The sequence below is a fragment of the Antechinus flavipes genome, chromosome 2 (genome assembly GCF_016432865.1).
Source record: "Antechinus flavipes isolate AdamAnt ecotype Samford, QLD, Australia chromosome 2, AdamAnt_v2, whole genome shotgun sequence".
NCBI lineage: Eukaryota > Metazoa > Chordata > Mammalia > Dasyuromorphia > Dasyuridae > Antechinus > Antechinus flavipes.
The window spans coordinates 243,520,851-243,547,730 of NC_067399.1; the positions used below are offsets into that span (position 1 = coordinate 243,520,851).

The window sequence follows — 26,880 nt, forward strand, 5'->3', positions numbered from 1 at the left end:
GCAGAAAATGGACCTAATTAGTTGATAATTTTGTAATCTCTTAGCCTTTTCTTTTATGCATGTGAATCAGCTGAATCTTGTATTTAATGACTGCAGATTTTACTTATTTATGGTTCCTTGATCTTGTGAGACTTATCTTGCTGTGTGTGAAGACAAATTTTGAAATATTTCCTTGAAATAATCTGGAATTTCCTTTTGTATAGGTAGGAGAATGTTGATATTTTTCTCTTTTCTAGAGTTACTGAAATCCAATAAGGCCATGTTGTAAAGTTCTGAGATGGGGTGCTAATTTCATGCAACAAAAGGCAAAATAAATAAAAAGTGCCTTTGTGAATGGGAAAGACAAGCTTTTAGCAAATATAGTATGTATAGCATCTCTGTTGATCCTGCTATATTTTGTAGTGGCTTGCTGAGGTTAATTTTGAAGAAAAGAGTGTGGTTACTGAAAGCATTCTCTGGTGCCTTTGGGACTCTTAATTTCCACTCTGAACTGCTACTTCTCACAGATTTATAAGTTTGTTGCCAAGGATTCATTCAGCATACAGTCAGCCAACATAATGCCTAGAAACCAAACTATGTGTGTGTGAGTTGTTAGGGAAGTTGGAAAGATTAAGACAGACAAGCCCCTTGCCTTCATGGAGCTTATGTCTAGTAAGACACAAACACAAGTCAGTATAAAACAAAGCATTATTACATGGTGAAGTGATAATTGGCTAATAAGCTTAGAAACTGGCTTGGATGTCTTTTCACTTCTTGTTCATTTGATTCCTTTTCTTTTTTTTTTTTTTTTGTATGTACGTCATATCCTTCTCTAGAATGTAAACTTATTGAGGCTAGAATCTGTTTTGTTTGGAATTGTAATCTTAGGTCTAGCAGTCCCTTGCACGTCAGAGAATGTCAGCTTTGAAAGAGAGTTTAGACCAGGAGTTTAATCTTTTTGTGTGTTAGGAACTTCTTTGTCAGTCTGGTGAAACTTATTGACTTCATCTTAGAATAGTATGTCTATGTAAAGGACTGCTTGTCATCTGGGGGAGGGGGTGGAGAGAGGGAGGGGAAAAATCAGAACAGAAGTGAATGCAAGGGATAATGCTGTAAAAAATTACCCTGGCATGGGTTCTATCAATAAAAAGTTATTTAAATTTAAAAAAAAAAAACAATAGTATGTCTAAGTGCATAAAATAAAATAAGATTACAAAAGAAACTAGTTGTATTAGTTTTTGAAATATTGAAATAAAAAAATTTAGAGGTACCAGATTAAGAATACCCTTCCTGGGGCAGCTAGGTGGTACAATGGATGGAGTACAAGCCCTGAAGTCAGGAGGACCTGAGTTCAAATCTGGACTCAGACACTTAACACTTCCTAGCTGTGTGACCCTGGGCAAGTCACCTAACTCGAATTGCCTTAGCAAAAAAAAAAAAAAAAAAAATTCTTCCTTAGACCACAAACTATCAGGGAAGGATCTTAAAAACAATACTGTCAAATTCAAATAGAAAAGAGGGCCATCAATTTAAACTTTCTGCAGGCCATATAATGACTTAGTTTTAAAATGTAATGTTATCTGTGTTTTATTATATTTTTATTTTATTAAATATTTCCTAGTTGTATTTTAATCTAGTTCAGGCTGCTAGACAATGTGTTCGACACTTCAGCTGATGTAGAGCATGGAAACGGAAACAGAAACAGCAAGCATTTAAATATGTGTTGATTAAACTACTGAATTTTGACTTGGAAATTAATGTTGAAGGTAGAAACATGTTAAAAGGATGGATTTGAGGGACCTGGAGATGTTTCGTTTAGAAGACATGCAGCTTAGTTTAATAAAGCTCTAGACTTGAGTCAAGAAGAAACTAAATTTGATTCTTGCTGTTTGACCTTGTTCAAGTTCACTTAACTTTGGATTCAGTTTCTTCATCTGTAAAATGGGCATAATAGCCTCTACCTGCCAGTGTTGTTCTGTGGCAAAAGTGAAATAGTGTAAAATATGAAAAAGGACTTTGCAAACCCTAAAGGGCAATATAAATGTTAGCTCTTATCATTACTATTAAAAAGAGGGAGGGAAGAACTTAGAGGAAGAACATGATAGCTTTCTTCAAGAATTTGAAGGTCGACATTGTGGAAGAAGTATTTGGTTGATTTGAGTCCTTTGTTTCTAGTGCAGTATATTATAAATAGTAAATACTTAATAAATGTTACTTGATAACAAAAAATAATTCATTTTTATAGCACCTTAAAGTTTACCACTCACTTTATTTACAGTAGCCCTATAATTCTTCACACTTGTAAAATGAGAAAACTAAGACAAGTAATATTTTATTGGGAGGTGAAAATGTTTTTAAAAAGAATATATCCTTAAAACATTTTTAAAAAACTGAAACTCTGAGACATTGAATGATTTCTCTATGTTTACATTTCTAGTAAGTGTTGAAGTCTAATTTCCAAGGTCCAAGACAAGTACTCTTTCCTCTGTTTCTCACTAAATTTCTTGAAGGAATGATTATTTTCAGAAGGAAAATAAGCAATAGTTCCACATCTATCCTCATTCTCAAAGACTTCATTTAAAAGCTACATTCTGAATTCTGAACAATAGTTTAAACAACCAGTCTCTCTTTTTTTTTTTTTTTCCTTAAACACAAACTCTGTCTCTCATTGCTTAGATAGGAAATAAGCCAGCATCCTGGTTCCACCCAGTATTCGTATAGCACACTAACTGGCCTTAGGCTTAGGCTTCTTCCTGTACACTGAGCTTACTTGAGTATTTTGGGAATTTTTGATTTCTGATTTCATAAGTATGGATACTTCCTTTCACAAGCCCTTTACCATTTAGTGTATAGTATATTTTGAATTACCATGGCTGCTGAATTTATCACCCTGTGGTCATTTTGGTGAAGAGTTCCTCTACTCTTAAATTATTCCATCTTGGAAAAACTGCAAAAGCATGTACCTTCAAGAACGCAAATTCACCTACATGCAATAGTAGGGTATTGGAGCAGGATTTTAGCTAACCATGAAAAAATATGCAGAAGTACATTTTTTTTTTAAGGCATAAAGTTTTTTCTTTATTGAAAGGCATAAGGGACCTATAAGATTTAAAAGAAAAATAGCCCTTTTTTTTTTTTCCTATGCACATGTATCATGTACTCAAGCCATTAGATTGTAATGAAATAATGACTAAGATGAAATAAAATTGTACTTGAACTTAATTTCTCTCCATCCTTAATTTATTGGGAATTAAAAAATTTAAAAACATGGCTTAAATTTTCACATGTTTTTACTTTTTTCCCCCATAAGAAAGAAAAAGCAGTTGGATAAGATCTGTCCAAATTTTGAAATGGAAAAAGGGAATAGTGCCAACTTTGCTCTCTAGCTTAGTTTCTGTTACAGGAAAAATAAATTGTGATTATCGTAAATGATAGTTCAGAGATTATGAGACATTCTTTGAATTTCTGGAGAAGATCCCATATCTTAACAACCTGGTCTAGCCCCCAAAACTATTACAAAGGACTGGGGGAAGGTAAAAGCCAGCTTTTTTTATTTTAATTTATTTATTTATTTTAAACTTTTTATTGACAGAACCCATGCCAGGGTAATTTTTTACAGCATTATCCCTTGCACTCACTTCTGTTCCGATTTTTCCCCTCCCTTCCTCTACCCCCTCCCCCAGATGGCAAGCAGTCCTTTATATGTTAAATAGGTTACAGTATATCCTAGATACAATATATGTGTGCAGAACCGAACAGTTCTTTTGTTGCACAATGAGAATTGGATTCAGAAGGTATAAATAACCCGAGAAGAAAAACAGAAATGCAAGAAGTTTATATTAATTTCCCAGTGTTCTTTCTTTGAGTGTAGCTGCTTCTGTCCATCCTTGATCAATTGAAACTGAATTCAGTTTTTTTTAACCTGATTTTGTTAATAATATGTTTGTTTGACTTTTACTTATAATTGTGGGCTGCAATAACACTAGACTATCTAGGAAAGATACAAAGATAATAAGACTCAGTTTTATATTAAGGGCATTAGCACATTCCAAATTCTTTTATTCTTAGACTATACTTTACTGTCATTCAGGATCAAGATTGTGACCCTTCATTTTCATGTCTGGAAGAAGACAGCATATTCTGCTCTCTGTTCCTACCAGATAAATCTATATTGCTTTCCTGTCATGACTCACAAATGATTCTTAGTTTCTGTCCCAAACTGATACTTATAGCTGTAGCTTGATTTTTTTAAAGACAGAATTCAGCATGACCTACAGAAGCAAAGACTAGATGATAGAAGAACTGGTTCACCAAGGATACTCCTGAAAGATTTGTGATCCTTGATTTGAATTTGGAAGAGATCTAATAGATCTTCTAGTCCATCCCCATCATTTGCAGATGAGGGAAATGAGACCCAGAGTTTAAATAACTTGCCTACAGTCACAAAAGCAGTAAGTGGCAGAGTGGTTTTTTTATATGTGAATTTCAGCCAGCAGATACTAGCTCATTTTTCCATGGCCTCAGAAACAGGTTTTTAACTGAGTAAGTGCATTGTCTTAATTTTTTCCCTACCCTTGTTTTTAATAATTTTTTCTTGAATCCTTCAGATGAATCTGTACTTTTTGTCTTTTATAGAACTACATATCTATGTGTAGCTCTTAACAGAGTGCAGATCTTCATCCATCCTGTACAATCCTGTACTATTTTCTTTCACAAGAATGGACTCTCCCTCTACATGCAGAACTCTTTAACCACATATATAAATTGTCATAGTTAGAAATTCAAGGCTGTCAGCCATTTACCAACTTTAAAATTTCAAGAAAACTTGGAAGCAAAGCCAGGTAACAAGATAAATGCAAAAGCAAAATAAGGTATTTTAGGAATAGTGTTAGAAGTGGTAAACACTCAGAACTGAGATTGGTGTGGTAAACAGACAACAAGTTTTTATTTTAAACCTAAATGGGGGGAGGAGGACAAAAAAGACCATTGTCATTGAGTGGTAATGAGTAAACAGAAATGGAGCTTCTTGTTTAATTTGTTTCATTTTTCTCTGTAGAAGACAGTGAATGAGGAAAAACAACAGAAGTGACTAACATAGAGCTGAAACCCAAGATCAGTAGGTAAAGATAGGAGCTGTCCTCGACAAATTCAAGTCACTTAGCCAGTTGATAAATTATGGGGTGGATGGGTAGATGTTAATGCAACGCTCTGAATGATCTTTGAAAAGTCATAAAAGAAATGAGAGGACCACTTCAGGATTGAAGAAAGATAAATTCTGTCCTGATTTCCTAATAAAAAAAAATAAATAGTCCAAGGCAATCCCAGTAGACTTTGGATAGAAAATTCCATCTGCATTAAAAACAAACAAACAAAAAAACTATGAAGATTGAATTTAAATCAACCTGTATTTGTGTTCACTTCTTTTTTGTTTTTGTTTTTTTTCTTCATGGTTTTTCCCTTTTGTTCTGATCTTTCTTTCCCAACATGATTTCATAAAGCAATTATTTTTTTGAAAATTTAGTTTTTGAAAAAGTGAAGTCTTCAGACAACATAGATTAATAAATTCAACTTAAATTCCTGGTAAAATTATAAAACATCTTAAAAGAAAGGTTAGTGAACATTTAGAAAAAGAACCATTGAGTACATGGAGGCATCATGGCTTCATCAAGACTTATGTCAAACTGATTTTACTTCCTTTTTTTTAATGTGGTGATCAGATCGACAGATTAAAGGCATTCTGAATATAAATAAATTAGATTTTAGCAGTGCATTTGATAAAGTCCTTCATACTCCTTAGAGGAGCTAAAATTGTTTAATGAGTCATTATCAGCCTGAAATACTTCAGTAGCAAAACTTAGTGATCTTTTCTCGATCCTGGTTTTTTTTTTTCTGAACATTTTCAGCAATGATTTAAAGACATAGATGATATATACTTGTCAAATTTACAGATGACACAAAATTGCCCTTTGTGGCTAAACTCCTTGAAAAGGTCTACAATTAGGTGCTTCTGCTTTCTCTCCTCTCTCTTAATTTTAATAATGTGGCTCCCCACCTCATAATATTACTGAAACTGCTCTCTCCAAAGTTGCCAGTGATCACTTAGTTGCCAAATCTAATAGCCTTTTTTTTTCTTAATCCTCATTCTCAGCTTTTCTATAACCTAATTCTCAGCTTTTCTATAACCTTTGACTCGGGGAAAGAAGGTAGGAATTACTCTATTTGGGGAATGAGAAGAGGAAAAGATAGATTCTGAGGGTTATTAGCTAGTGAACTTGATTTTCATTTCTGAAAAATTATAGAATTGTGATATATTTGTGACAATTTAGAATAAATAGTGATAGCTCTGGTAACCATAGGAATACTGTAGTACATATCTCAGAGGCCAACATTGTGTTGTACACAAAGCTTTTCACAAACTTGAAAGCATTTTATAAATGATTTGATTGGTCAATCAGGAGAATGCCATATACATCATGGATCTAAATTTCAGCAAAATACTTTATAGTATCTCATCTTACCCTTTGTGATACAGGAGTTCACTGAAAGTGACTTTAGTATTTCACCTATTTTTTCTGGTTGCTGTTACTTTAGCCAGAATCTACTGGAAAACTTCTGGGGCTTCTTTTTTAAGCCCTTATCTTGGGTGTGGCCTCCTTGTTAGGCCTTGTCATTCTGTTTTTTCCATTACACAGCCCTGCAGAATGGACAGCTCCATATTCTCTGACAGTAGTGATCCTCCCGCTCTGTCTTTTTCTCCAATCTAGCTTTTAAAAAATGCTTTTTGTTTACCTTGCCACCTGACCTCATTCTGCGCTTTAACCTTCTTGACACTATTTTGACATGGCAGTTAGATAACACAGTGGATAGAACATGGAGTGCATGTGGAGTCAGGAAGAGCCAAGTTTTAAACCAGCTTCAGATACATAAAAACTATGCAAGTCATTTAAACCTCTTTCAATCCCAGTTTGCTCATCCATAAAATAGAGATAACACTACCTATTTTAACAGGATTCATTTTAAAGCTTAAATGAAATAATATATAAAAAGCACTTTAGAAACTTTAAAAAGACATAAATTATGGTGTTATTTTTCCTCTTTAAAAATCTTAAATTATCTAGGATACACTGTGACGTATTTTAACTTGTATAGGACTGCTTGCCATCTGGGGGAGGGGGTGAAGGGAGGGAGGGGAAAAGTCAGAACAGAAGTAAGTGCAAGGGATAATGTTGTAAAAAAATTACCCAGGCATGGGCTCTGTCAATAAAAAGTTATAATAAAAAAAAAATCTTAAATTTTTGGCGAGTTTCTTATGTATTCATATAATTATCTTTAAGTATCTTCAAAATGTTCTTCTACATTGGAAATGATTCTTTTTGTGTCTCCACAGTTTTATTCTTGAGTTATCCATTCTTCCTTGGGTTTACTTTCCTTTGTGAATTTTAGTCCATGTGATCCTTAGTATCCTTTCTTGTTATATATATATATTAGGAATAGTTTTCCTGGCATGGTAGATAAAGCACTGTGCATGATGTCAGAAAGACTTGAGTTCAAATCCCACCTCAGACATTAGTTGTGTGATCCTGAACAAGACTCTGTTTGCCTCAGTTTCCTCATTTGTAAAATATGGATAAAAATAGCATCTACTTTCTGGCATTTGTAAGGATCAACGATATAACTGTAGTTGTGAATTGTTTCTAGTAGTATTTTAATTGATTTTCTGAAGTGGTTCTCAAACTTTTGTTTTCAGTATCTTTATCCTATTAAAAATTATTGAGGATCTCTCCAAAGTGTTTTTGTTTATCTGGATTATATTTATAGACATTTACCATATTGGAAATAAAAACTATTTTTGAATTTGTAGACCCTCTAAAAGGGTTTCAGAGATCCCCAGGATTCTCTAGACCATACTTTGAGAACCACTGCTCTAGAGTTTTCTAAGAATACCATCATATTATCTGCAAAGAATGATAATTTGGTTTCCTCATTACCTACTCTAATTCCTTTAATCTCTTTTTTCTTCTCTTATTGTCAAAGCTAACATTTCTAATACAATATTGAATAGTAATAGTGATAGTGGGCAACCATGACCCTGATCTTATTGGGAATGGTTAAGAGATATAATTGTAAATCATTTAGCACAGTGACTGGCTTATAATTAAGTGTTATATATAAATGTTATTGCTATTGTTATTATTTTTACATATTGTTAATGACATGTCTGCATAATGATATAAATATGAATATTTCTTAACATATATGATTGAACAAAATTCTGTATCCATCTTCTACCATGCCAGTGACTATCCAAAATTGTACTCTTTGCTCATATGTAAATACTAAGTAATTGCTTGTGTTTGCTGAGTGAGGAAATATATTGACTCTGACCTTTGGACTCATATATAATAAATTTAGGAAAGGAGAAAGAAACTTAGAAAACAGTAGTATATCAATTTCTATTTTCTTTTTCCCTTTACTTTAGTGTGGTGTTCCTTTTCAAGAAGATGATGTCATTGTACTTAATGGCAATAAAGAGGATGTAGATGTATTAAAGAAGAGAATGGAAGACAGACGACTGAAAATGAAATTGGAAAAGGTAATATACTTTGTTCTCTCTCCAGCATATATGCCAGTTTGCTTATCTTTAATGGTTTTAAATGTCTTCTTGGCAGCTGAATAATCATAAATGCATTTTTAATGAGGATAAATACAATTTACATTCTTCTTCTTAATAACTGTTAAGAGGATCTTGATCAAAGTCTTTATAATTTCCACTCTAATCTAGGACAATTAAAGAACATTGGTCAGTTATCCAGTTCAAGGGTTTAGAATTACTAAATTGCTATTCATCAGTTTCACTTCAGTTTCAGCTACATTTGCCAGTGTGCCATAATAAATTGAGGGCCAGAATTGCTTTCAGAAAGATATGAGTTCAAATCCAGACTTTCTTGTTAACTTTGTGACCCTGAGTAAATCACTGATCCTTTGCCTGTTGTTAGAAACTCCTGGAGAATTTCTTTTATCTACTAAATCTGCATCTTTGAAAGAATTCCAATTCTAGGTTCACGAGTCCTTTAATATTCACAGAGGTAAGAGATGGTCTGTTCTGTGAAAGGAACAGAGGACAACAATGAAGTATTGCTTGCAAAGCTTTTCACAAACTTGAAAGCATTATATATATGTTATGTTGACAACAAATCATGGAATGCAAATTTAAAAATTTAAGATGTAGGGAATAAAATATTGGACTTGCGATACTTGATTTTGAATTTCCCCTTGGAGACTTACTTTTTAATGTTGAGCAGGATAGCTAACTGACCCAATGGACAGAGTGCCAGGCCTCAGGAAGTTTGTCTTCCTGAGTTCAATTCTAGTCCTAGACACTTTCTAGTTGTGTGACTTTGAGCAAATTAGTTAACCCTGTTTGCCTTAGTTTCCACATCTGTAAAATAAGGTAGAGAAGAAAATGATGAAACATTTCAGTACCTTTGCCAAGAAAACCTCAAATTGGGGTTCATAAGGAATTGGACAGAACTGAAAACTCAACAGGACATTTATTTCTCATCTATAAAATGAAGGGTTAAACTAGATGGCTAGTAAGATACTACATCTGAATGCAGTTAATTCTTGTCATTTGAGATAGTTAAATTTTATAAAGTCTCTGTGAATACTGAATTAGCAAATGCTGAACCATCGTTCACAAAATGTGAAAAACATGGCACTAAATAGAATCTGAAAAGGTCGCTTATTTACAGTGAGAACTGAAAGAAGGCAGCAAAATTGCCTTGACTTCACTTCGGGCAGATGATTCAAATTTTTTCATTGTTTCTGAATGTCTCCAAATAACCGCAAAACATTGTGGGCATTGAATTTGGGGATACAAAACAAATTTCAGTGAACAGACAAGTTTGCAAATGTGGAATCCACAGATCGTAAGGATTGACTTCATATGGTTTAATAAACTCCAGATCTATCCCCTGAATTTTGTGTTGCAGTAAATGTCAGTCAACAAGAGAGAAGCTTTGGACTCTAAATAAAGTCAGGAAACTGGTCAAGAAAACCTGGATTTTAATCCTGCCTCAGACAGTGGTTGGCTAATAAGATTTTGGTTGAATTTATTCATCTTTAAAATGGAGATAATAGAGACATCCATGCTTGCAGGATTATTATGGGCATCAAATGACCTTACATCTATAAAGCTTTTCACAAACCTTAACATTTATATAAATGTATGAACTATTAATATTCTATGTCAGTATATTCTTGTTTAAATGAGCATCCATTTGACCCAGCTTTTTTTTTGAATCAGAGTGAAGTGTTCACAATATAGTAAAATTTGGTGACTCTTTTAATAAGAAAGGTCAGGTCTGGACCACAGTGGAATATAAGACTCCAAAATGAACAGAAATCATTAGATAAAAGAAAAATAAAACAGACTTGATAAGCAAAGACACAAACAGTTCAATTCAGAAATATTCCAGGAATGCCTACTACTTCAAATACTGCACTAAGATGACACAAAAGCCATTAGTTTGACTGGAAAAAGTGGTGGCTTAGTGGACTGCCAGCTCATTATGAGTCATCACTATGATGTGGTAACCAAAGAAGCATTAAGAGATCCAGCATCAGGGAAGTAGGAGGTGAGAACTGTTCAGTGCTTTGCTTCCCTAGATCATATATAGAATATTTTTGTTTGATTCTGGACTCACCTTTTAGGAAAATGTTGATTAGCTGTAGAGAATACAAAGACCACTCAAGATACTAAAGGGCTTTGAGTTAGTCATAGAAATATTAGTTGGAGGAACTAAAGATGCTTAACCTTAACTCAAAGTGTATGTGACAACTGTGTTAAGATGTTTTAAGGGCCTTTACATAGAAAAAGAATTGGATTTCTTAGGCCTCAAATGATAGAAGCAATGGTTGGAAATTCTCTAGAGACACACTTCCTAATAATTAAGAGGGGGTCAGAAGTAGAATGAGCTGCCTCAGGAGATAGAGGTATAGTGCTTGCCCCTTTATACCCCATTGGAGAATTTTAAGTAGAAAATGAATGATCCTTTGTTAAGTATGTTATTGTGGGAGGAGTCATTTGGAGGATACCTCCCGAGGTTTTTTCCAGTTTTGAAAGTCTGTAATTCTCTGACTCAGACCTGGAGATATACTAAGGCAAGACAATATATAGTCCCTGCCCTCCAAAAGTTTGCTTTCATCTGGGTTGAAGGACAAAACCTGTGCCCAAGTAGGCAAATACTAGTTATATACAAAGCGAAATATTAATTTCAGGTGGAAGATAGTGTACCATAAATGAAAGGATTAGGAAACACCTCATTTTGGGAGGTTGCTTCTGAACTGTGATTTGAGGAAAGCTAGGGTTCTATGGACTTGGAGGTAAGGTGCAGGTAAAATTAATGGCATGAGAAAGGAGCTGTACAAAGTTCCAGATACAGGAATGAATGTTGTATAGGAAGAGCAGTTAATAGGATAGTTTGATTGTAATAGAATACAAAGAGAGACAATAAATGAAATACAACTGAAAAGATAGGTGGGAAACAGATTGTGGAAGACCAGGCTAAGGATTTGGTATTTTTATCTCAGTAATAGGAAACCATCAAAAACTGGTGAGGCGACAATGGATGGTAAAGTAACATGATCAAACTTCTGCTTTAATAATATCTATTTAGCAGTTGTTTGGAAGATGCTGAAGAAGAACTGAGTTCAAATTTGGCCTCAGACATATACTAACTGACCATGAGCAAGCCACTTCATCTCTGCCATAGTTACAAAACTTACGTACAGCAGTTGTTATGAGATTCAGATATGTGTAAAGTGTTTAGCACATTGCCTGACACATAGGAAGACATTTATATAAATGATAGCTATTAAGATAACGATGGTGGTAGTGATAACAGAAACTATGTCTTGTTGGCTAATTAGATATAGAAATTAAGGGTAATTTGGGGAGATCATCAAGGGATGCCTCCAGAGTTGAGAATATGGGTAACTAGAAAAATAATGTTTTCCTTAATAGAAAGGGGAAAATTGGGAGAAGAAAACAGTTAGTGGAGAGATTAGTGAGTTTTTGTTGAGTTTGAGATGCATTCAAGTCATCTGGAGATATGCAATAGTCAGTAATATTGTCCAGGGGAGATGTTTAACACCTGGATATATAAATTTGGGAATTAGCTAGATAGAGATGGTAATTGAACCCCAGATGAGCTGATGAGACCATATTCATTGTATATTTAAACCTAGAAGGAACTTTAGGGATTGCCAAATCAATTCAATTCAACAGACATATATTAAGTGCCTATTTTTCAGGCTCAGCAAGGTTCTTGGAATGCAAAGAAAAATTAAATTGTTGCTACTCTCAAAAAACTTGCCTTTCTAATTGGAGAGATTATATGTGAAGGAAGAGAATAGGACCCAAAATAGAGTCTTGAAGAATACATTTAACCCACCCACATGAAAGAACTCTTGGGATATTCTTTGATTTTTTTTTTTTTACACACGTGATTTGCTAAAGCTGTTGTGTAAAGCAGCAGTTCTTCAGGTGTGGAGTAGGACATCTTAGGCAGCCCCATGGTCTGTAAGATCAAAATTATTTCCATAGTTCTAAGATATTTTCATTTATAATGTGATAAATATTGATAGATTATAATCGCCATAAACAGATGCTTTTGGGAAGAGGGATTCTTCACTAATTTTTAAGAGCATAAAGGAGTTCTGAGACCAAAGAGTTTAAGGAACTCCTGATGGAGAGCACAGCCAACATCACTGATTGGTGACCCATATATTTTTTTTTTCCTTAACTAGTATTTTATTCCACAATTTCAAAATAGAGAGCAATTTATCAGGTTATATTTATGTATATATAGAGAGAGCATGAACAGTAGAAAATTTTGAAGAAACTTTTAGTTTTTAAAAATTAGCACTTTATTTAGCCATGTTTCTTTTTGCAAATAAATCATTTATCAAAGTGTTTAAAGCTTATTATTTTAAAGAAAACCAGAGAATGGCAGTGTTGCTAAGTACCTTGCCAATGAAAATGATAGTTTTGCTTATTTTTTTTCTTCCTTAGTCTTTTTTATTATAAGAGTTTGCTCTCTAAGAGGAGAAAGGATCCACTGGGAAATGTAGGTAGTAGCAAAAGACAAGAAAAATATTTTTAAATTCACTGAAATTAATGTACAATTCTATTAGCAGCTCAAAGATTCCTTACACTGTCACCTTATGATAATGTTAGGGAGTGCCATGTTTAGGAAATGGTCTTAACTTGAAGTGAATATTGCTTATGAGGTGCTGGTGATCAATGTTAATGCAGATAGCAAATAGCAGGGGACTGGGTTTCAAGCCCTAGTTCCATGAGCTTGTGAACCTGTTCCTTAAATCCCGGGCTTTTCCTGCCCTACCATGTGCTTCTTATAGGAAAAGTGATAGAAGTAGTTTAAAAACAACAAAAATTTTGAATTTACACTGTAGTATGATGTGAGCAGGAACTTTAAAAAAAAATAGGGAACTGTCATTTAACAGTGGTTTTCCTTTTTGTATGTTTTTTGTTTGTTTTGTTTTTTAATTTCTGCTGGTGATGGTACCTGGTTCTTGAGAGTTCCTAAAACGCCTTGGAATGTCTCTTTACCACCACCTTCTGGATGCTAAGTAGTACTTAATTCTAGTGATTCCTAGTTCTGTAGAATGGTAGGAACCAGATGACTCTGGAGGGGAAAGTAAGGCAGATGACCTTGCACAGCCCTCCCTCACTTAAATCCAATTCATTTGCATGGCATCCATCACCTCCCTGATATCATGGTTTTCTTTGAGAAGGAAGGACAAATCACAGAATGATAGGCCCTAGAAGGGATATTAAAGATATTTTGATCCAAGGAATTTTACAGAGAACTAAAATCCAGAGAGATCAAATAGTCTTGATTCCCCAGCCAACTAGTCAAAGAACTAGGATTAGAACCCAGGGGGCCTCATTCATAATCTAATGTTCATTCCAGTATTTACACCTTTACAAGTTTTGTATTGCTACACAGTGGGTTTGTTTTTGTTTGAAGGGGGTGTTTAGGAGTTGCATTCTTGTGGAATTTGATGGTAAAATTAACTGAGTTCACTGATTTAAAATGATTCTTTAGCTTGGGGACTTCCATGTTTATTCTAAATGTCTTTGAAGAATACCTTAATTCTAAAAGCATCCCAAATACTCTGCTAGCTTTTTATCAAACACATTAATTTCCATAGAAATGTCATGTTGGGAATATTTATTGCTTGCCTGTCTTGTCATTTCTCTTTTGGATGCCTTTGTATATTATGTTCCTCATAGGTCTGGAACTGTCTTCCCCTTCCCTTTTCGAAATCTTTATGTTCAATGCCTAGCCTAGAATCCACTTTCTCCTTGAAGCCTTCCCGGATGATTTAGAGAATAGCAGAATACAGTGGAAAACACTAGATTTGGAATTAGGAGGGTTAATAAGTCTCACTGTCTCTTTTGTCATTTTTGTTACTTAGTATCTTTGCCCTGAGCAAGTCATTTAATTTCTCCAGACCTAAATGCTTATATCTGTTAAATGAGGGGCTTGAACTAGAGGTTTCTTTTAATGGAAAATAATATGATTACAGTGAGGTGATTTAGGCCAATTATAATAGACTTGTGATGGAGAGAGCCATCTACATCCAGAGAGGACTGTGGGGATTGAATGTGGATCATAATATACAATTTTCACTTCTGTTGTTATTTTCTTGCTTGTTTATTTTCTTTCTCACTTTTTTCTCTTTTGATTTGATTTTTCTTGTGTAGCATGATGTAGAAATAGATTGAGAAGAATTGTACATGTTTAACTTATATTGGATTGCTTGCTATGTAGGGGAAGGAGAAAGAAAAATTTGTAACAGGGTTTTTGTATGGGTGAATATTGAAAACTATCTTTGCATATATTTTGAAAAATAAAAAACTATTATTAAAAATAATGATTTGGGGATCTTTTTGCTGGAGAAGGGGGGAGGGGGGATTGGTATCAGCTATACTCACAAGTAAGCATACTACAAACTAGGATACAGATGGAGTATAGTCTAAATCCAGACCAAGTGTTCTAGGCAAATTTTAGCTGAGAGGATACTTCCAAAAAAATATAGTTCGGGCTTTGATGCACTTTATTGTAATTTCAATTGTAGTTATTTGGGTTTTGGTCCATCGCCCATTCCCTAGTAAATGCTAAACTCCTAGCAGATAGGACTTGTAATATTGTCTCATCTTTGTATCCCCAGTTCCTCATACAGTGCATTAAATATTCAAGGGATTAATAAACATAGACTTACAATGATTTTATTCTTTCAGCATATTTTTAAGAGTATTAAATATTTAAGAGTATTTAAATAAAATGAATGATACTTTATCAGAATTTTGGGGTATTTTAGTAGGAGAAGCCCTAGAGTAGATCAGAACCCCATTGAGATTCTGCCACTTCCTTTGCTGCTAAATTAGATAATAACCTTAAGAAATCACAACCACAATCTTTGAATCTCTGTTCACCTATTAAATTAAAGATTAAAGGATGTCTATGATAGCTTCATCTCCTACAATCCTGTGATCCCTGTGAATTAATTGAATCTCAGAGGTGCACCTTAAGGGAACAAATTTACTGTATAAAGCACATTAACCTGATCAATAGACTTCAATCTATTTCACATTCACATTTGACACTATGCTTCTTCCCTGCTTGTTTTAAATACAATCTCACATTTCATTCTCTCCCCCTTTCCTCCCTCCCTGCCCTTTTTTTTTTTTTTTTTTTTTTTTAATTGCCAGAAATTCAAGAAGCCCAAGGCGGTAGAATCAGCTTCTAAGTCAGATGTCACCAAAGGTAACATTTTAATATACCTTCATTATTCTAAAAAGCTACTTTCTCTGTCCTCTCCCCTTCCTAATTTCATTCTCTAATTCTTTTACAGAATCTCCAGGACCATCAAAAGTTAAGGGTTTAAAATATGAAGAACCAAGTTTAAATTCTAAAGAGAAGAAACTCACTTCTAGTCAGAAAACTGCAGGTTTGTTCCTCTAGAAAAAATAATTATTAATTTAGGGTAGGGTTCTTAACCTACAGTCTCTTTAACTTTTGATACACACACACACACACACACACACACACACACACACACACTCACTCACTCATAACTGTTTCAATATAGTTGATTTACTTCATAATATTATCTTTTACTTTATGCATCTTAAAAAATTCTGAGGAGGAGCCAGCCAAAGAGGTAGAAATTATACTCTGGTTTAAGGGGAAATTAGAAACACACATTGTTTTATTGCTTAATAGAGTAGGCAAGAGAATCTGAAATTGGTTCTCTTAATATTGATTTATGTTGATTATGTTTCTGTTTCGTTTAGGATTAAAAAAAAAAAAGATTAACTGAATGAAACTGCTATGTAGATACTGACTCATGACTTGGACAGATCTCTTCAAGATTGTTAGCCATTTTACCAATGTTAGTCATTTTATAGATGAGGCAAATCAGGTTAAGTGATTTACTTGCCCAGAACCACACAGTAAGAGGCAGTCAGGCATTCAGTCCAGGTCCTTCATACTGACTCCAAATACAGTGCTCTTTTGCAATCCATTCTTTATTTTATGAGGAAAAATGTTTGTTTTCCTGATGTAAAACATATGTGAAGCAATATAAAATAAAATTATATTAATGAATCTGTCATTAAAATATCATTGTATAGAAATTCCCTTTCATTGACTAAAGACAGAACTACATTTCCTAGCTATATCAATATTTGGAAAGTATATATGACTATCATTCATAATTTGTGATTCACATAATTTTTATATTGATATAATTTATGGTTATTAGGAAGAAAATGTATTGAGCAGGTTGACATTTATGAGTAAATATAACATGGAATGTTCTGTCTCAGTGGGAAAAAGAATTCTAATTTGAAGTGCTAGAATTAAAACTCATGCCTTTTTTTTTTTTCCTTTTGGGTTTTCTAGGAACAAATGGAAATTCTTCAGGAAAAATCAATAAATCATCTTCTGGAACCACCAAGAGATCCATAGCAGACAGTGAAGAATCAGAAGCCTACAAATCTATTTTTACAACACACAGCTCAGCCAAACGCTCTAAGGAAGAATCTTCCAATTGGGTTACTCACACATCATATTGCTTCTAAAATACTATTCTGTATGACTGCAGCTTCTCTTCCCTAAGGAAGAATAGTTTTCACATAGACTAGCCATTGTAATCTGATATCTGGTTTGTTATATTTTGAAAAGTGTTTATAAATTTTGCCCCCCTTGTCTGTTTGAAGTATAATAGTTGTAATTATTGAGTGTGTAGGAAAAATGGTAGATGCTCAGATAATTGAAAATTTAAATATTCTCCAAGCCTATTTTTGGAGAATATTAAAACTGTTAAAACATTAAATGCTTAAAGGAGATTTTTATTTCATCTTGACTTTTGAAGTTTTAATTTACATCAAAATAATTAAAATTTAACAATACGCTTTTTCATTTTAAATCTCAGATACAGTTTAAGTTCAAATAAAGTATATACCAATAATAAAACTGTCCCTTATTTGTCTTGATTTTGTGTCCACCAGTAAAGTAGACCTGAACAGAGGAGAAAAAATACCTATTGTGATGTCTCAAGGACATTTCTAAAGAGAGCATGTGCCCTTAACTTCAGCCATAGAGGGAGTCAGAAAGTTGTACTTCTCTAAAGTAATTAGGAAAAAATGTCTTTGATCTGTGACTTTAAAGATAGAAGGAATATAGTTTGATACTAGTATTCTGTATATAAAATGTAGCTAGAGTGAAAGGTCAAATAAGGTGAAAAGAACAATCTTTTAATGATCTCTAATGTAATGGGTGGCGATGTCTTAGGACATTGGGATTATCTAAATCAGATTAGTGTAATCAAATGAAGAGCCCCTTATTACTTGGATATATCTCTGGCCTCTCAAGGTCTTAATTCTTAGTTATGGTTTTGATGTTCAACACTACTTTTTCATATAAGAATTTTTTTCTATAAAATCATTTTCATATACTAAATTTTCCCATTAATATGGTTCATTGTATATTTCCATTCAAAGACATTATATATGTCCTCTTTTTTTTCATTTTATGGTTGTTTCAGTAGAAGTTGGTTAATATTTTTATTGATGCACAGATATAAGTTTCAATAGAATACAGTTTCCTTAAAGGTAGCATCATAATTGTCCCAAACTGACATGGTCATTTTGTAATTATTACATACCTAAAGTTGAATTGAATCATCTGTCATAAGCTTTTTCAGCAACACTATGTGCCTATGCTATGCAGAGCAAAAGATAATCAGGAAATGAGCTAAAAACATGGGGAGATAAGTACAAAACTGACTATGTAGCCAGTATTGTGCTCTTGTATAGTCACATCCCCTTTCTCCTTAAATGAGAAATTTGAAATCAAATGATTACGATTATTTCCAATTCTTAAAAGTACACAATTCTATAGTAGAAGGGAGAATGCTCCTGGAACTCAAAGATCCCATAATTTGTGGAATAAGGGAAAGTATTAGTGGAAGAGGGGAGAATGTTTAGAAGAATTTTGGAGGATGTGTGTAAGATTACAGCAAGTGGAGTTGTTAGGGGAGAGTAGTGTAGTGGAATGGCATGTTCAGTAGCAAGAAGATGAAGGAAATTCTGGAGTGTTTACAATAAGAGCATTCCAGTGCACCTGCAGTATAGGGAAGTAGAGGGAAGGCAGGAAAGCCAGGTCTGTACCACTTTATGGAGGACACATTATGAAAGGCTTTACTACTCCTTTGGTTAGGTAATCTTTCAATGACTCTTACTCCTGCATGATGTAGAAGTGCTACTCCTTAGGCTTGATTAAAGGAGAAAGAGAAGTGAAAGTAGGGGAGAATAGGAGACTGCAAGATTTCAATCTCATTCAACAAACATTTGTGAAACACTAATAAGCTAAGAACCAGGCACCCCAAGACAAAAATGAAATTCCCTATCCTCAAGAAGCTCGTGTTCTAGAGTCAAGAAACGATGAGCAGGCTGGTTTCTGGAAAGACTCGCATGAACTGATGCTAAGTGAAGTGAATAGAACCAAGAGAATATTGTACCCAGTTACAAGAAGATTATGTGATGATCAGCTGTGTTGGACTTGGCTCTTTTCAACAATAATGTGATTCAAGGCAATTCCAATACACTTACAGATGTAGAGAGCCATCTGCACCCAGAGAACTATGGAAATAACGTGTGGATTACAGCATAGTAATTTTCACCTTTGTTGTCTGTTTGCCTTTTTTTTTCTTTTTTGATCTTTTTTTTTTTTAATAATAGCTTTTTATTTCAAAACACATGCAAAGAGTTTTTTCAACGTTCACCCTTGTAAAACCTTGTGTTAGAATAATTCTCACCTCTCACCTAACCTAGTCAGCAAGTAATTCATGCAGCATGATAAATGTGGAAATATGTATAAAAGAATTACACATATTTAACCTATGTTGGATTACTTGCTATCAAGGGAGAAAAATTTGGAGCACAAGATATTTTGCAAGGGTGAATGTTGAAAATTATCTTTGCATGTATTTTGAAAAAATAATAAAACAAAATAGCTTGGGAGGAGGGAATGATGAAGTCCTGAATTGGGTTAGTGACTGAAGAGGAGGAAACATGCCAGAAATAGATCTGAAATCATTGTATTTCTTTCCAAGTATAATTCCTGAAGAGAATCCTTAATCAGAACCTAAGCTTTAATTAAATGAATACATCCTTAAATATTGTTTATCTTCTCTAGACTTAGCTCTTCAATATTCACCAATAAGCTAACATTTGTTTTACTCCTTTGGATTCCTATTCTTTTAAGTAAAATTTTTTACTTTTCTTATGTAAAAGTGAAAGGAAAATAATTTATGTAATAAACATAATTTCTCTATTGTTGACTCTATATAAGTAGATATATACCAATACTGAAAATTCTGAAATTGAGTATTTGTTGGAATTTAACTTTGTTTTATGAAATCCACTGCTACTTCCTTTCCCTCATGGAGCAGCATATATCTGTTGTCTAAAAATAGGCAAGACGTCCCATTTCCCAGCTTCTTTATGAAGCCTTCCTTTTTACAACCTTATTTCTCCCTGAAGTCTCCCTGACTTCATGGATATCACTGAAGTCTTCAAGAGATGTGGTAGGAGGTATTCTTGTTTACACATAGATTGACTTAGAGCTTATCAGAAGTTTCTCAGCTCTGAGATTTTTTTCTATTGTGATTGCTCTGTCATTTGTTTTCCTTTTGTTAATTCTTATACCACCTTATCAACACCCTCAGGCAATTTTGCCCTGATAATGCCCTACCTTGTACTGCTAGTCATTTTTTAATGTGTGTATGTGTCTGTGCCCACGTATGCATGTGCACAAGCTCACGTCGTTCCCTCTTTTCCAAATCAGACTTAGTATAGAATATTCCTAACTTCAGGATACACGTTGGCATACAACTCCATATATAACTAGGTTGTTTGGTCTTATGTTAAGTTTTTTTAAAATTTGCAATCTATGATAAAGACATATTCCTAGAACTCAAAGTATTGTTTATATGGGAAGATGTATTTGGAATCAAGGCTGTAGAACACAGGCAATATAAAGAAGGAACAGGGAAGTAGATTCCCCTTTAGATTAATCCAGCTCAATCTTTCTTGCCTGCCCCTTTCTTTAAGCCCTTGTCTCTGGCCTGGTGGGATTGGCCATTATATACACACTTCCCCGCCCCCCCATCCTCTGAGCAGCTGTGATGTATTCTGGTGATTCAGACAGTTGGTGATGTCACAAAAGACTCAGACAACTTGGCTTTCAGGTTCCCAGATGCCTGGGGAAACACACTCACCATGAGCAAATACTCGCCCCTCTCTGCTCATCATGCATATGCTGAGATGCTTTTTGTTCTTCCTGCTGTGCACTACTTTAGGATATGCCTTTATGTTCTCTTCTCTGAGAGAGAAAGCCAAAGAACCTGCCGGTGATGTGCCTTGTGGAGGCCACTTTCGGATAAGGCAGAATCTATCTGACCAGGCCAAAGGCTGGCTTGGGAGCAAATGGATCTGGCTGTTGTTTGTTGGACTGCTCTATGCTGTAGTAAGATTCCGAGGGGAAGGTGACAAAAATAAGGTGAGGATCCAGTTCTGAATGGAAGAGAAGTATTGGGTTGCCTTTACATTTTGTGTCACATGTTGGTCTGTGTGAGTTTGATCAGGTTTTATTTTCAATATAGGTGTCAGAAGAGGTAAATGTCAGTGGAAACGGAAGATACCTGTGTCGAGGAAATCATTGGATTAAAAAATAACTTTATGTCAGGAAGAGAACCTGACCAAACATTTAGAACTCACAGTGGGAATCAGCTTATTAAATGAGCCCTTTTAAACTTCTCTAAGCTTGACAACATAAGGAACCATCATTTCTCCTGTGATTAATTGGCAGAAAGTATCCAAAGGCCTTGTTCTGAAGCTAACTCGGAAAAAAAAAAAATATTTACACAAGCAGATTCAAATACACAAACTCTTCAGATTGGATTTTTCTTCAGATGATAGGCATTAACAAGGCAGGAAAATTAAAGCATTAGCTTTTTTGGATGAAAATTGGCTCATCTATTTGAATACAGTTATGTTTTTCCTACTGAATAACAATATGAAAATAATTCTATAATTATCTTCTATGATATACATTTACATAATTTTATAATCTATAATATACATTTATCATTTTATAATACAGTATGATTCTGTAATATTTAGATTATCCTGCCATCTAGGGGGAAGAGCAGGGAATGGCAGCTAGTGTGTTTTAAGTTATACTTTGACAAGAACCATCATTTTAGATTGATCTTCACTCCTCCTTCCCCACCCCCAAGTATGTGACTCAATCATTTTTTTTGACAGGATAAGGACCCAAACAGTGGAAACTGTTTGTACCGCCCTCTACAAAAGAAAAATCAGAATGCTGCCCCTAACAAAGACTATGCACTGAATACCTTAACCCAACTGGAGATGGATCTGGTGACATTTGTGTCTAAAGTGCGAAGTCTCAAAGTGGCCATGGCAACTGGTAATTCCCTCAAGCTTCCAGACTCAGAGGTCCCTTCAGATCCACACAACAATATTACGATATATGAAATATGGGGAGAAGATGACTCTGACTAGATTGGTTTGGATGTAAGAGAGAGAAAAAAAGTCAAATGATTGACAAACACTATACAAACTAATAAACTATTCCCAAGAAAATAATTCCCTCATTTCATACCTTTTTTAATATTTTAAAAACTTGAACTTCTCTGTCATGTGAGACTGATTATTTTAGGTTTTATTTTTATTTAAATGGGGAATTATGCTAGTAGTCAACACATTCTCCCCATGGAGACTTTCTCCTTGGCCATCATGCATAATGATCTTTTTTCTATTTTAATTGGGTCTGAGGAATTACTGGAAAAAAGATAGTTGTAGTAAGGGCAAAATTTTTCATATAAACTTTTTTTCTTCTCCAATTACAAAAATATGTGGTCATTGAAGAGTATTATTTCTTTTCGAATGTTACATATCTTAGAAATGTGGATTTTGATACAGATGCCTAAATAAAGAGCTTTTATGTTCTCTAAGGAAATTGTATTAAAATTGGGCAAAGGTCAAATACAAGTTTTGGAATGTATGATCCTACTGAATGTGTCATGAAGCTATAATTCTTCGTACCATTCCTAAGAGTCTGAATGTCAGATTAGATGAAAATTCTCTTTCCTGCCCCTTGTCTTTTAATATTGATGGTGTAAAGAATTTCTTAGAAGTGGATTTTATAAGCATGAAAACTTCAGCATTTAAAGATATCATTTTCTCCTTTATGTTTTGTGTTGTGAAAGCTAAATAGTAGATTTCCATCCAAGTCAGTAGTTATCAAATGTGTATTTGTTTATAAATACCTGATACAAGAACCTTAATAAAGTTAATATGATTTCAGAACATTTGGATGGTTAAAGCTGTTTCTACACTGAAGTAAAATGCAGTCACGTTTTCTGTCAGTAGAATATAAATGATTAGCCTCTGAAATATTGAACGTCATAAAAACTATAAAAAGGGATTTTGCTAATAGTATGGTTGTAAACTGTTAAGAGAAGCAACAAACAGTAACAGTTTTGAAAATTTGGGGAAATTTTGGCAAAGTGTACATACAATAGTCTTCTGATTTAGGAAAAGTAAAGCACTTTTTGCATTAGTAATGAGAATTTGATCCTGATTCAATTCACAACTATATGGGACTATGCTTTCTATTATGAACAAAAAAGGAATGTAGTTTGATGTATGCTACCTGAAAATTTAGATTTACAGTGTTGATCTATTATAACGCCCCATACCATTTTGGTTCCAAAATCGTTGTCCAGAAAAGCCTTGTGATTAGACCAGCTAATATTTGTGTTTTGTAATTAGTAATGCCTGTTAGGTGGCACAATGGATGAAGTGCCAGACCTGAAATCAGAAAGAGCCAAGTTCAAATTTGACCTCAAATAGTTATGTGACCCTGGACAAGTCATTTACCCCTGTTTGCTTCATTCCTCATCTACAAAATGAACCAAGAAAACCCCAATTGGGATCATGAAGTATTAGACATGACTGAAACAACTGAACAAGATTAGATTGGCAGTAAAAGGGAAATAAAGTTTTGATAGAAAATGCATTCCAAATTCCAAATATGTCGAATTATAAGAGCTTATTTTTGAGTGGTGGGATTTTCTGGATTATTTATAAAATACAGATTCTTTAGCAATGAGACTAAAAATTCTCATGTTTATATATAATTGGAATTTTTAAAATAAGTATCAGTTGTCTTTTGCAGTAGTGTCCCCTTTAATAAGTGATGTGTTCTGAGAAATGGGTCCCTCATTGGAATGTCTAAAAATTGCTTTGCTACCTGGGACATGAAGAGAATTCCCATTGTTTTAGGTCTTTTCAAGTGTTGCAAATCTGACTCTAATATTGATTTGATTGTAGGAAACAGCCAAAAATCATATGGAGCTAATATGTGTAGTTGGATTGATAAGAATGTCTTTCTAATGTTTGCCTTAAATTGGATCTGAGTAGATAAGTCTCTAGATGTTGATGTACTAAAATACGTAATGTCCTTTCAAAGAATTTATCAGACTGATTTTTTTTTTTTTTTGGTCATATTCTCTCTCTCCATGTTGGTGTGGATGAAGATATTATTCAAGTGAAAATCAATATTATTGGAGTTAATTTGCCCCATGTAAATTGATTTTAATGAGGATATGATTCAAGAATCTAGTCTACTGTCATGTCAAGATTTTATTTGAAATTCGTGTAGTTATAACAAAAACATGGGCATGTTTAGAATATGAAGTGTTAAGGGATAACCAATGTCTTAAGTTCACTGAAGATAAAGTTGGAATCCAAGCCAAATTCTTTTATCCCTTATCTTGGGTAAATTACTTTTCTGGGCCCTTAGTTCCTCATATATTTAAATGGAGACCGTAATAATGTTGCCTTACTCAGGATTCTTGGCAAGACTAAATAAAATGATGCATGTGAGGTACTTGACACTTTAATAAAACTTTTTAAAAAATCTGTATTTCCAGCTGTTTCTCTAGATTTCTTAATGGGATTTATTAACCACTCCAATATTGGTACATTTTTATTCTATCTTACTGAAATATTATTGCTGCTTTAGGAAGTTATAAAATCATGAGGCACAATACACACAAAAGTGCAAATAGTGCTATATTATTAACCTTAGATTACCATCTATATTTCTAAAAAGAGAGAGGTGCTCTCTGCAAAAGATTTCAGTCATAAAAATTGGCCCCTTACCTGACCAAAATCAGTCAATAATATGTATGTATTAGCTAACATGTATGTAGAATTTAAATTTTTCAAAATGCTTTGCAAAGGCTAGAAAGTGATGTTTTAATTTGTTCTCCAAAATATCCCTTAATATTCTCCTCCTGATTACCATTCGTGTGTATACTAAATTTGAATGTAAGTGCCTTAATTCCAATAGACTTGTAATGTCCATCTCTATCCAGAGAAAGAATTATGGAGACTGGATCAAAACAATAGTATATTCATCTTTTATTGTTGTTTGTTGGGTTTTTTCCTTTTTTTTTTCCCTTTTGATATGATTTTTCTTGCATAGCATAATGAATATGGAAATATGTTTACACTTTCACATGTTTAACCTATATCAGATTGATTGCTGTCTTGGAGAAGGGGAGGGAAATGGAGATAGAAAATTTTGGAACACAAGATTTTGCAGAGGTGAGTGTTGAAAACTATCTTTGCGTGTATTTGGAAAAATTTTAAAAAGCCAAACAAAAAAACAGGGATAGTAATCATTGGTCACTAAGTCAAAATTAAAATAAATTCAATCAAAAAAGAAAAATAGACAAACTACATTATATGTCAAGTATGTCAATGTTGCTTTAGACTATTCAAAACAAGTAGAATAGCATATGATTGGATTATTTCTATGGCATAAGAAATGATGAATTTATAAAAACATACAAGTCTTTAGAAAAAATTATACCTAAGAAGGATGATGTTATCCAACTTCATAGAAACAGTGGACAATCTTATGAATGTGAATATGTATATTTTATATGTGTATATGATGAAAAGATATCTATATGTATGTGTATATACATATGTATATGTATGTATGTGTATATAGATATGTATACATAACTATATTTGCAGTCTGCTTGCATGGGAGGTGGGGGGGCAAGGAAAGGGGAAAAGAGAATAAAATAAAAAGTGCACAGCAGAGAACAAAAGAAAACATACAAGGAAGCGAAGAAAAGTTGGACACTTATGAATATAATGTCTTCTATTATTATATATACTTTATTGAAATGGAAATTTATGTTACATATTTTGAATCCTGTGATGTTCTACTGTGCATATGACAATGTTTTTTTCCTATTTTTTTTCTATTTTGTATTTAAGTTTTAAATAAACAAGAAAAATTAAATGCCTCAAGGGCAAAAACTGTCTTAATTTTTGTACTTGTATCCACAGTGCTTGGCACATAGTAAGTACTTAATATTTTTTTTTCTTTTCTTCATTATTCTCATCTTTCCAACAAGAAAATGGAGGCTCAGAGAGGTTAAATGATGGGCAGAATGACTTGGGTAGTAGTGGAGGAAAGATTCAAACTTTCAAAGTGATGTACTTTAATCACATTGTATCAATGAGATTTGGTTCAAATTTTAAATCTTAAGATTTTTGGTCCACAAAAACACATGCCAATTTACTTTGTCTGCTCATGAGTCAGTTCAGGTCTGGCTGCTCCAACCAATATCATAATCACTATTTTATGATGATTCCCAGGTTACTTTTTTTCAAACCAGCCTCATAATCCCCTCCAACCAAAGCCTCTCACACAGACCCTTTCGTTGAATGTATCGTGTAATCTTGGAGGCAGTAGGAATTTTGTTTTGACAATTTCACATGAACTCACTATAATATAAAAATGCATGCACACCTTATTATACTTCAGCTGGTAAGTGGGGAGAGTAGGAGTTAGGAGAGAGTTACCATTAAATCAATAAGATGGCACAACTCCAAATTCTCAACTTTGTGCAGTACTATAGAGTTCAAAAATGTTCAGCAATGTGGAATGGTGAGGTTTTTTAACTAAGATTTTCCCTCTAGCAACTTGTTGAATTCTACCAAAAACTTTGTGAGATAGGCACTTACAAATAGAAAACTGATGCAAGAAAAGGTCGCTTCCCCAGAGTATGTGGTAGAAGCAGAAGACCTGGGATAGTAAAGTATTCCAGTTTGTCTGCAGCAGCCTAGCATGCACAAAAAGGAGAAATATGTCATGCCTCATCAGCATGGAAACATAAACTGGAGCC

The 26,880-nt window shown here is 33.8% G+C and overlaps 2 protein-coding genes across 2 annotated transcripts in view; both read left to right on the forward strand.

The window, feature by feature from the left end:
• RTF2 (replication termination factor 2) overlaps positions 1-17,549 on the forward strand; it is a 70,410-nt gene extending 52,861 nt beyond the window's left edge. The window contains exons 6-9 of the mRNA XM_051976634.1: positions 8,459-8,572; positions 15,782-15,836; positions 15,925-16,020; positions 16,977-17,549. Of these exons, the coding sequence (XP_051832594.1) occupies positions 8,459-8,572; positions 15,782-15,836; positions 15,925-16,020; positions 16,977-17,155 (444 nt within the window). The 3' untranslated portion in view covers positions 17,156-17,549. The remainder of the gene's footprint in view (positions 1-8,458; positions 8,573-15,781; positions 15,837-15,924; positions 16,021-16,976) is intronic.
• Positions 17,550-18,092: 543 nt separating this feature from the next.
• Positions 18,093-25,032, forward strand: LOC127548946 (protein FAM209-like). Its single transcript, XM_051976635.1, has 2 exons — positions 18,093-21,137; positions 21,905-25,032. Exons 1-2 carry the CDS (start codon positions 20,889-20,891, stop codon positions 22,163-22,165), a joined length of 510 nt encoding a protein of 169 aa, XP_051832595.1. The 5' UTR covers positions 18,093-20,888; the 3' UTR covers positions 22,166-25,032.
• The last annotated feature ends 1,848 nt before the right edge of the window (positions 25,033-26,880 follow it).

Excerpts from the sequence above, each read along its gene's own strand:
- LOC127548946 (XM_051976635.1), top strand. The coding sequence starts at position 20,889 with ATGCATATGCTGAGATGCTTTTTGTTCTTCCTGCTGTGCACTACTTTA. Across the intron at positions 21,138-21,904 it reads GGGAAGGTGACAAAAATAAG|GATAAGGACCCAAACAGTGG; the intron begins GTGAGGATCCAG and ends TTTTTTTGACAG.